The sequence below is a fragment of the Lactuca serriola genome, chromosome 2 (assembly GCF_051521515.1).
Source record: "Lactuca serriola cultivar US96UC23 chromosome 2, Lser_US96UC23_V15, whole genome shotgun sequence".
Lineage (NCBI taxonomy): Eukaryota > Viridiplantae > Streptophyta > Magnoliopsida > Asterales > Asteraceae > Lactuca > Lactuca serriola.
The window spans coordinates 54739313-54751598 of record NC_136409.1 but is presented as its reverse complement, the minus strand read 5'-3'; the positions used below and the strand labels follow the sequence as shown (position 1 = coordinate 54751598).

The 12286-nt window shown below is 27.9% G+C and overlaps 1 protein-coding gene across 1 annotated transcript; it reads left to right on the top strand.

The window, feature by feature from the left end:
• The first annotated feature begins 397 nt into the window (after positions 1-397).
• On the top strand, positions 398-10978 carry LOC145086255 (glucomannan 4-beta-mannosyltransferase 9-like). The gene is made up of 9 exons (XM_079024006.1): positions 398-1043; positions 1116-1214; positions 2282-2534; positions 7897-8007; positions 8087-8223; positions 8319-8432; positions 8526-8725; positions 8806-9000; positions 10373-10978. The coding sequence occupies exons 1-9, from the start codon at positions 714-716 to the stop codon at positions 10533-10535; spliced, it is 1602 nt and encodes a 533-aa protein (XP_078880132.1). The 5' UTR covers positions 398-713; the 3' UTR covers positions 10536-10978.
• Positions 10979-12286: the final 1308 nt, after the last annotated feature.

Below are 12286 nucleotides of genomic sequence, written 5' to 3'. Positions count from 1 at the left end.
CGAGACGTCATCTGCCATTTCGTTGGCAATTTCGATCATCTTTTTTTTTTTTTGGCTTTTTTTTATTAAATGTTCAAAAGTTTTGGCTAAATTTGTCCATTTGTTTCATTTGTTATTATGAATGGAAAATATAAATATGTTGCTCTGATTAGTAAAAAATTGACAATATATTTGCTATTATGTGTAAAAATATACATATTTGCATTCCTATTATGAATTTCATTCACATTATTGGTAAAAAAAACATAGATACATGAGCATTATTGGAGAGAACATACATACCCTAATGGTTAAAAAGTTAACTACATTGACATTTCTTTTTCAAGAGTGTCCTAAAAATAATAAATTAAAACAAAAATTTCTACCTTTATAAACACATGCCCACTTCCCCCTTCTCGCCATTCCATCTCTTACCTCTTTCTCTCTCTCACTGTTTCCATTGTAGGTGATCAATTACTGTTCCTGCTTCTGTTTTCTTCTGATTACAGAAGCAGAAATCTTTCCATATTTTCTTTGTTTACTAAATCTTTATAAAAATCTCTTCGGTTAAACTGTGAATTCAGTTCTAAAGTCAAATGGGTTTGCTTTAAATTCGACAATTTTACTGTATTTACGATCAAAATCCAACCTAAAACAGCAAAGAACGGAAAACAGAGCATACTCTGTTTTCTGTGTTTTCAGTTTCTTGTGTTTCTTGCTCTGTAAACAAGAAAATGGGGACGATTCCAGCGATTAAAATTCCACTAAAATCGTTTACAAATGGTGGAGACGACATCACAGGGAGAATCATGGTGATCGGGGGCCAAATCAAGGCGCCATTAGTGGTGCCATTGTTGAGAATGTTGATGTATGTTTCTCTTGCGATGTCTGTAATGTTGTTCATGGAGAAAGTTTACATGTCTTTGGTGGTTGCATTCAAGAAATTGTTTGGGAAAAAAGCAGAAAAACGTTATAAATGGGAGTCATTCAAAGATGATATTGAATTGGGTAACTCTGTTTATCCTTTGGTTCTTGTTCAACTTCCGATGTTTAATGAAAGAGAGGTTTGTTTTCACCTTTGCTCTGTTTTAGTTTTTTAGTTTTAGTGTTTGATTTTTGTTTGATTTTGTAAACAGGTTTATCAGCTGTCAATTGGAGCTGCATGTGGGCTTTCATGGCCTTCTGATCGTATTGTAATTCAAGTTCTTGATGATTCAACAGATCCAGTGATCAAGGTTGATAATTTAATGAAAACCCATTTTTCATAACATGCAAAAATACTTTTTTATTGTCAAATTTATTTTATTTTTATTAAGATAATGTGAGTTTGCAAAATAGAGAAAAAGAAAATGTAAATTTTGCCATTATATCAACTAAGCATCTCAATCTTTTGTTAAAGATTTGAATGCATAATCAAATAATCAATTATACAATTATAAAATTTTGATAAAATAAATAGTGTAGGGTTCTAATGAATGTAGAAATTAATGAGCCTAAGAAGAAGTAAATTGTGTGATATTATTGGTTTATTATATATTGTGTTACAATATGGTAATCTAAAAACCCATAAATAGAGATTATATATTATTTTTTATTTTTTAAATGACCATTTCCTGATTATATAGCTTTTTAGTAGTGGTTTATTAGAAATATAACATTATTGATATGTGTTTAATTCAAATTTGGTAACATGATCCATTAAAAAGACAAATAAAATCTAGTCCATTAGTCAAGACTTTTACAAGTATGAGGGTTTCCGTTAAATTTTCCATAATTAACCTTTGTAGAAAAGAAATTTTATGTGTCCATAGTTAAAAAGCATTTGTTTATACGGGGTAAATGTTTTTTATTAAATAATATGTTATTGTTGTAAACTATTTAACAAAGTGGTTTTTAAGTTAAATATATAATCATGTTCCATTCTACGGCCAATACTATATAATATTTTACTTGTAAGTTGTAACTTATATAATATGTTGAAATATGGTTGTGAAATTTATGTTATTTATGATAAATTATAGATAGCAAAATATTGTTGTATAAATTACCAAACAAATAATATAGTGTTACATAAATAAACATCCACTACATAATAAGCTAATCAGTCAACCCTTACAATGTTATGTATTTCAATTTTAAAATGAGATGTATTTATATATTTCATTCAAAAACACTATTTAGTTTTATAAAATGATGATTTATTAGTATTATTATTAATGCATATACCACTTAACATCTTAATCTTATATTAATCTTTGTTTAATTTTACTTATTACATGTTTGGACCCATATGTGAAATTAGGGTTTGGTGGAAATGGAATGTGAAAGATGGGCAAATAAAGGTATAAACATACACTACCAAGTGAGGGATAATCGGAAGGGGTATAAAGCAGGAGCACTTAAAGAAGGTCTAAAGCATCGATATGCAAACGAGTGTGAATATGTGGTAATTTTCGATGCAGATTTTCAACCAGAATCTGATTTTCTTTGGAAAACAATCCCATTTCTTCATCATAATTCTGAACTTGGTCTTGTTCAAGCTCGTTGGAAATTTGGTAAATGTTTCTCTAAAACTAGTCCATTAGTATTTTATTTCTGTTTTCTCTTCATTTAAAAATCAAGCATTTAACTCAAAAATTGATACCAAGTATTTTAAAATGCCAATAGTTCGTTCATAATAAATCCAAATACCCACAAAAACCATAAATTAATTATTATATAAAATGGTCCACAAACAAAAAACACACAGATTAAGAAAAACATTAATTACCACTAATTTTATTTAATAAAATGATAGTTTTGTCCTTACTTTGCATTTAATGTTCGATTAAATGTTTAATTGGTTAAGTAATAATGAAAGGTATTTTGCTAAAAATATTCTTTATTTTTAGAAGTGGACTATTATTTTGAGAAAAACCAAAAAGGAAAGATGGACTATAATTTTGGGACGGAAAGAATATGTCTTTACCTGTTTATACAACGAAATAAACTTCTTACCATAAACCTGTGTCAGTTTCAAATTATTATTTTTACAAACTAAAATTTAGAACATTTATTGGTCTAAATAAATATGTTGAGGTAAAACATATATACTTTTGTAAAAATGTACAACACTATTATTTAAATAAATTATTAACCTTAGAATAAAGTGAATAAATAAATCAAACATAAAGATCCGGCATTATTCAAAAGGCCATATTTGTCATATCACCAAATTCCAAACGACAAATATACTTTGTGGAGTTTGAGTTGGTATTCTAGTTGAATTTTTTAGTAGTTTATGTTGACTTAGATTGACAGTTTTACCAATTTAAAATACTCTTGCTTGTTTATATATAATAAAATAAAAAATGAATTATTATCATCCATTAAAATAAGTGTCGGTGCAACTATACATGCCCATGCAGGAGATTTAAGGAAGATGTTGGATGATGGAACACGTGTAGTGGGGTTTTAAGGAGGGTTGAAAAAGTAATAAATTAATTAAATTAAGGATTAATCTTATAAAAAAAAAAAAACTTATATTTTGTAATTTTTTTGGATTAAACATCAAATTAATTTCTTTGGAAAAAGAACCTTTTTTATTTTTCTGCTCTTTTAGTCATTTTTCCTAAAGAAATTTATAAAATGTTAGTTTTTTCAAGAAAAACTAAAAAGTTAAGAATTATTCAGAAACATTTAGAAGGTTAAGGGTTTTTTTTTTGAAAAAATAAAATAAAAGGTGAGGGTTCTTTTTTTTTTGGGAAAAATGAAAAAATTACAAGATTTTTCTAGACAAAAAATAAATTTGAAGTTTAAATAAAAAAAAAACACATAATATAACGTCTTTTATGAAATTAAACCTTGAATTAAATAAGAGATTAATACAACAATTTAATTAATACAACACTATCTAATAAAAGAATTTAAAATATAAAAAACCTAACAAATACAATAGCTAGTGATTATAATTTAGAATCAGCTTTATCAAACCTTTCATAAAGTTTTAACATAGGGTGTTTTGGCAGCAAATTTTTAAAAGTTCTTGAGTTTTAAAAAAAAAAAATCTAATTATAGAAAAGATTTGTTCGATGTTACGAACCTTTAGGAGTCATTTCAAACTAATAAGCTCTTAAATTCTAAACGTTTTCGGTAGTGAGGTTTTTGGAAGAAATAAGAAAAAAAATCAAATTAAATAAAAAAATTATTCGGCAATAAAAGCTTTTTAACTTTTTTCAAAAGTTCATGATCCAAAAACATTTGAAGTGATTTTGAGAGCTTGGAACTTTTACCCTTTTTTTGTAGGGTTATATCTTTGAAACTTAGAGCTAATTTTGCGAAACACACTAAAATATATGGATCGATAGACATAATTACAAACCCAAATGTTTTTACTTTATATCATCTGGATTTGGTTTATAAACAGAAAAAATAATACTAATATTATTTGTAGTTATTAGATAAAACTGTTAATCATATCCCAATAAAAATTATACTGTATTTAATAAACGTCAACTTTATTGAAAGTTTTTAGCATAGTTACTATAAAGCATGGTTACTATAATAGGATGTTCTTTAGAAGTTTTTTCAAACTAATAAATTCTAGAGATTCTAAAAGATAATTATTGGAAGGGTTTATTAAAACAAAACTTTTTCAAACAGCATATAATTTTGCAAGATTTTGTCATGAGATTTCTTAATGATTGTGACGGATCCTATAGATTTCAAATGATCATATATAGATAATTTATATAAAATGGTAAAAATAAAATTAATAAATTACATAATTTTCAACAAATAGTTTACAAGACCAAATGCCAACTCATTGTATGTTCTTGTACATAAACAATAAAGAGACAAGGGCCCATTTATTTATATTCATAATTATTTTTGATGCGAAGTGAGCTTGTTTTTTCTTCATTTGTCACATCATTTTCAACAAATAGTTTACCAGGCCAAATGCAAACTCATTATTTTTTTCCCCATTAACTCTCGTCACAAAGATGATTTTCTGTTATGCTCTTCGGTTATGTTTTATGTGTTGCTTTCAAAAGGACTTGGTCAGTTTCTAAAATTAAAATATTAGCAATTTTCTTTTTCTTTTTAATTTTGATATTAATAGAATTTTTATTAACAGAAAAAATATTTATTAATAATATTTTGAAATATTTTGTTAGATTTCAATAAAAAAGTTTTTTTTTTTTTTTAATTTCTGAAAAATTTTGAAATTTTGGAATACAAAATGTTTTTCTTTATTTATCAAAAAAATTTTATATGAAAGAAAACTAGGCCGAAACAAAAATACTCAATTTGACAATTTCGGACATGATAAATGTCAGGTAAATCCAAAAAGTTAGGTCTTTTCGTTTTATTTCCTATTATAATATGTCCCATCAAATAATGTAGCAAATAAAAGCAATATTATTAATAAAATGTTTTTGTGATTTTAAAAAAATAATAATAAAAAAATAACCTCTTTACATAAGAAAATTTTATATTTTTTCCAATATTCCACTATTTTGTTGGATTGATTAATTTATGGCTTTGTGATAATTACTCAAATGATCAAATCAAGTACAATGATTAAAATACTATTTATTAAAATAATGAAAATGAAGATCAAAATTGTTGTGCAAGAAATGTGGTTAAAAATGACAACTTTTATGTTTTGGTGTTGGTGAACATCATGGTTACTTAAAAAGACGAAAAATGTCCCTTGATATCTTAAGTCTTGTAAGGTATGAGATGTTTGTAATAATACTATTTGTGGTAGGGCGTAGTTGTCTTTCCACTCAACATTGATTGTTAACATGTGCTAATGGGAGCAATTTGAGTTTTTTTTGGACCACTTTCATTTCCCACTACACACCGACACTAAGTTAGTAGATATCCAACATTTGATTTATTAATTAGAGGTTAATAGGATTTAATACAAGTTTTAAGTAGTATTTAAAATGTTATAAAAAAATAAAAGTAAGTTGTAATAATTAGTCATTAATACTAGTAAGTTGAAGAAAATAGAAAGTATATTTATGCCCTTTAACAGAAAACAACAAAGTTATAAAGTTATTTAATAATAATAATAATAATAATAATAATAATAATATTACATGAAATGAACATTGTTTGTTTGATGAGCGGTTCTTTTAATATGTTATATGTGTGATTGGTAAAACTAGTTGGTAATTAGTAATTAATAGTTCGAAATTTTTAAAATGTATAAAATTATCTAAAAAGATTCTTATTTAATTAAATAAGGCAAATATATAAATATATATTTTTAAGAGCAATATTGAAAATTAATTCAAAAAACCCAATAGTTTTTCTTAAACACTTAATTAAATAGTTTTTGTATTTGAAAATTTTGGTATAAACTAAAAATTAAAAACATGTGATCTCAAACCAAGTTTTTTTTGTTGAACTTAACTTTTTGTTAAAAAGTTAAAAACTAAAAGTTTCAAAAAGCCCATCGTCAAACACGTCCAACTTAACGTGTGATATTCAAGTCCATGAATTCGTGTTTTAAGGACTGAATTAAGTAAAACTAAAAATATTTTGATTTTAAATCCAAGTTCATGTAGTATTTTATTTTTTTCAATATAATGATTTACTTTTATCTTTTTGATCATGAACGACTTGATGGAGAGACTTACGGATGACGTTTACCCTTTTAATATAAGATCATTAAATAATTATATTCTTCTAATTCATCCAACTTGAAGAAGAAAATGAGAAAGAAGACATGGATATTATTGTTTCCTTTTGTTAAAATCACAATAAAAGTGAAAGAAAATCTAGAAAATCCAACATATCATCTTTTATAGTTTAAAAACATATTATATTGTATTTTTTTTCTATTGAAAAACATTTTATGCTCTATTGATGTCTTAAATTAATTTGGATTATGACCATCTTATAGCAATTTATAAGATGTATATATATTAAAATGAAAGTATAATATTGTTTTTCAATTAAGACCCGTACAATGACCTTATAAGGTTCATTTCAATTTTTCTTTAAAAATCAAAATAGAAAATGATCACAAAATATTAAATTAGACTACATCAAAACATAAAATGATTTTAATAAACAAAACTATAATATAATAAAAAAAAAATTAGTTTTGAGAAATAATACGTTGGATCTGTATGGGATTTTCCCAAATATTAACAATGGAAAATCTAGTGTAAAATATGAAATCCTTTTTGCTTTCTAACAATGACTAATAAAAGCTAAATTTATGTTCAACTTATTTAATGTGGTTGAGTTGTTTATTCATGAATATGAAAAGAAACTAAAAGAATGGACCCACATACTAAATCATTGGAAATTTAGTTTTATACAATATATTGTTGATTACTGTTAGGTTTAGTTATATGCTTTTCATCTCAATATTAGCGATGCTATTTGATGTGGACCTTTTAAGTGAGAGATAACTCTCAAACAGATACAATTAAGTCATTTTCAACCAAATTAACCTTAAATCAAATAAAAATAATATTATTATTGCTATTTTGTTTTTTGAAGGATTGATCCATCGAAAACGACCCTCTTTTGTATTATATGTACTTTTATGACAAATAAAGGCGGTATATGCTAATTCAGCACATTTATATTTTCTTTAGATTTCATGTTTGATAGATTCCATTATGTTTGATAAAATTAATAAAAATAATTATATAAATAAAAAAAAAAGTTACTTGTTACGTCTAAATATATAAAAAGAAATTATTTGTCCTTCAATTACAAAAGTATACTGGCTAAAGAATTTGATGATTATATATGTACTCCGTTAAGAGGCAACATATGTGGTTAACCTTGAATTAAAATCTTCGAATAACATTTTTTACTTTTTATGGTCTCGTCTATATCATGTTATATGGTGTGAGAACAAAAATAATATAAACTAATACATGCTATTGTAACATGACTTTGCAGTGAACTCAAACGAATGCTTGATGACAAGAATGCAGGAGATGTCACTTGACTACCATTTCAAAGTCGAACAAGAATCTGGTTCTTCTACTCATGCATTTTTTGGCTTCAATGGTAATCAAATTTTTTTTGGGGGGTTTTAAAGCACCATCTAGGGTTTTAAATGTAAGCCTAAACTTTTATGTTGCTATAGGGACTGCTGGAGTTTGGCGAATGGCTGCACTTAATGAGGCTGGAGGATGGAAGGATCGTACTACAGTTGAAGATATGGATCTAGCAGTTAGAGCTAGTCTAAAAGGCTGGAAGTTTTTGTACATTGGTTCAGTTAAGGTGATATACGTTCTATTTAACCCTAGTTAGGGACAAAGAAATATCCATTACTATGTTTCCAAACATAAACTTAATCATTTTTTATATGTGCATAGGTTAAGAACGAATTGCCAAGTTCATTTAAAGCTTATCGTTACCAACAACATCGTTGGTCATGTGGTCCAGCAAACCTTTTCAGGAAAATGATTTTTGAGATCATGATAAATAAGGTAAGATCATTGTTCATTAGAATTGTTTTTCGATACTTTCAAGACTTTATTCGATCAATTGACATGTTTTGAATGTTTTACTTTGTTATCCAGAGAGTTACATTGTGGAAAAAGATACATGTGATATATAGTTTCTTTTTTGTAAGAAAAATCGTAGCTCATATTGTTACGTTTGTATTGTATTGCGTTGTGATTCCGGCTACTGTGATGGTACCTGAAGTTATGGTTCCAAAGTGGGGTACAGTTTATATTCCAGCCATCATCACCCTTCTAAATGCAGTTGGAACTCCAAGGTTTTTTTTTTCTCAAACACGTGGTTACTTTATTAGTAAATGAATGTATGTTCTTACTTCCATTTTTTTCACTTTTATAGGTCCATCCATTTGGTGGCGTTTTGGATTCTTTTTGAGAATGTCATGTCCCTCCATCGAACTAAGGCTACGCTCATCGGACTTTTCGAGGCTCAAAGAGTGAACGAATGGGTTGTTACCGAAAAGACCGGGGATCCTTCCAAGGCTAAAACAAAAGCAAAACAACATAAAAATCTTGGCTTCAAACTAAGTGAACGGTACCTATTCTTACTAACAATAAATTTATCACGATTTTATTCATACATCCCAGTTACTAAATGCACACATCCTTTCTAAATTTTTAATTTTTTTTATTAAATGCACACCCTTGATTTGACATTTTTATCAAATCAAAAGGATATACAATAACTAAAAGGTACAAAAATAATAGCGTGCATATAGCAAGACTATGATCAATTATATATGTATTCTATTAAGTGAATGTATAACACAATATGCACCATTAGATTTAGAAAATCAATAAATATTATTATCATTGGCATGATGGTAACTATATAAAAAGTAAAAATAAAAAAAATAAAAACAAATAACTATTTTTCAAATTTAAACTATTTAAAAGGGTTAAAAAATATAAATTTCTTGCATAGTCGAATAAGAAATGCCGAATGTTTTGGGATATTTCTCCATATTGTTTCTCCACTAATAAAACATACATTCTTGTGAGAATTTATCATCTTAAGAACGCACATAAACAACAAATGCAAATTTATATTCTTTTAAGAATGAACATAAATTAAAAAGGGTTAATGTCATAAAAACCCTCAAGTTTTCAGGGTTTTGTCGGTTTTGTCCAAAGTTGAATTTTATGTCCGTTTTTACCCAAACATTTTCCAGAAAATGTTCGGTTTTACCCTTTTACCGGTGATAACAGGTTACCATTATATTAACTTCACAATAAACCCTTAAGTTTACAGTTTTTTTTACGTTTTTACCCTTAAATTTATAATTTTTTTTACAATTTTACCCTATGTATTTTTTTTTTCATATTATACGTATTCAAGCAGAAAAATCATATGAATATGTATATTATGAAAAAAATATACTTAGGGTAAAGTGTAAAAAAAATTATAAAATTAAGGGTAAAAACGCAAAAAAAAAAATTGGTAAACTTAAGAGTTTTTTGCGAATTTAATATAATGGTAACCTGAAAAACTTGTTATCACTGATAAAAGGATAAAACCGAACATTTTTTCGAAAATGTTTGGGTAAAAACGGACATAAATTTCAACTTTGGGCAAAACTAACAAAACCCTGAAAACTTGATGGTTTTTATGACATTAACCCAATTAAAAATGAAAAACTAACGTTCTTACGAGAATAAACATGAATTGCAAGAATAGAAGTGACATTATTATTAGCATGGTAAAAATAAAAGCATATAGAACATATATTACATATATTGCAAGTGAAAAATTTTGCATTCTTATACGAATAAACATAAAATTACAAAGGGAAAACAAACATTGTCATGAAAAAGAACAAAGATTACAAATACAAATTTTGACATATGTGCTTACCATGATTTTTGTTCATTTTCATGACAATGTTTTATATTTTATATATATACAGGCTTCTTACGCTAGAGATTTGTGTGGGTCTCATCCTCTTCATATGTGCTTGTCATGATCTTGTATTTGGGAAGTACCACTACTACATATACCTATATATGCAAGCTATAGCTTTTATCATAATTGGATTGGGATATGTTGGCACTGATGTTCCCAACTCGTAGATGATGTTATTTACTCATCTTCATTCGATCGACAAACACAATATACTTGTACCTTGACCTTTCGGTCATTAGCTACAACGTATAATTGTTGTTTTTGATATGCAACTTTATTGCACTTCATTTGATTGTTACCTTTGTTTGTATATCGAAAAATTTGATAATTGTATACAAAGAAGAAAAGAACACAAAGACAAATAGATAAGCAAAAGTTGGGTGTGGCTTTACGAAAGGTTATTAAGTAGAAGAGCTTATTTGTAATTATTGGATTTTATAGGTTTAGTTTTGCAATTTTGATTATGTTTTTTGCAATGTTCTAAATAACGTAAGGCGTGACTTGGCGGCAATGTCAAACCTCAAGCTTTTCTAAGCTTTGACGAGCCACGTCGTTTGTAAAGCGTGACTTAAGGCGGAAATTTTGTATATAATGAATATTTTTATATGTATTTTCAGCTATTATTCTATTTTATACACATATATGAGTTAAGGCGACGTTTTAGTAAAGCTTGGCGGCAGGAACAAGCCTTTAACCCATGGCATGCCATGGCGAAGCCATGGCAAGCTTTTTAGAACATTGGTTTTTTGTATATCTAACTTTTTATTTATTTAAGAACAAATTGCTAAAATCGTCCATGTGGTTTGGGAAAAATTGCGCGTTGGGTCCCTAACTTTTTTTTTTTGCACTCGGACCATCTCTATTAATTATATTTGTTGCACGTTCAATCCCTATCACACCTGAAATGACTAAGATACCCTTTCTTTTATTTTTTATTTTTTTTCTATTTTTCTGCTATTGATTTTAAATTCTTATTAATATTATTTAATTAAAAAAAAGGTTTAACAAAAAATATTTATGGGTCCCACATCTAAAACCCACGGACACTATCTATCACACCCTCAATCCGGAACGGCAGAAATGTTCGGGGGCGAAGGATGTCATGTTTAGTATCACAACACATGCATCATAGTAATCAAAGTAACAAACAACCATTGCATTAATATGAAAGTGTTTACAAAGTATGTGGTTCACAAAAGATAGACTCCAAAAGTAAATAACAAAACAAGACATGAAGCTACTATACTTCATCTTCTGAATCCCAGTGCGCGTACCTATCTACTAGTTTCCTGAGAATACATGTAACGTCCGTCTCTCGAGGTATTAATTATTTAATTTTTCTTAAATTATAATTGGGCCTAGTATGGAATAAAAGGAGTATTGGATTTGGATTTATGCACTTGGGCCAAGTCTTGGGCCACCCATAAGACCTACGTGGGGCGTAGCCTGAGCGTACGCGGGGCGTAGCGGACCGCGGTTGGAATCGGGGACGCGCACACTTACGTACAACGTACCACTAGGTACATGCAGCGTAAGTGAGCAAATAAGAAAACCCTAATTTAAGGGTTTCAGGCCTATATAAACCCCATTATAGCCTCCCTCTGGATTATTACCAGTCTCTTCACCCCCAAGAAAACCCTAGCACGTCCTTACTCTCTCTTTTGTGTGATTTTGCTCTTTGTGAGAGTTTTTAGTGAGGAAGAAGTTGTGAAGAAGGAAAACAAAGGTTGGAGAAGAAGCTTGAGCTCAGAGATGTAGACTAGACTCACTCTTTGTCACCAAGAGAATGTATAAAGCACTGAACTTTCTTCCTCATATGCTAGATCTAGTGTTATTGAAGTTTTGGACATCTTTAGATCCAAAGGTTGGACCTCTATCATGAAGATTTGTTTTTGAGCTTGGGATTGCCACCCTTTAG

What these genes read in the sequence shown, in the direction of transcription:
- LOC145086255 (XM_079024006.1), top strand. Translation starts at nt 714, where the DNA reads ATGGGGACGATTCCAGCGATTAAAATTCCACTAAAATCGTTTACAAAT. An exon ending in AATGCAGTTGGAACTCCAAG is followed by an intron (nt 8,726 to 8,805) that starts GTTTTTTTTTTC and finishes TCACTTTTATAG; the next exon opens with GTCCATCCATTTGGTGGCGT. An exon ending in GGCTTCAAACTAAGTGAACG is followed by an intron (nt 9,001 to 10,372) that starts GTACCTATTCTT and finishes ATATATATACAG; the next exon opens with GCTTCTTACGCTAGAGATTT.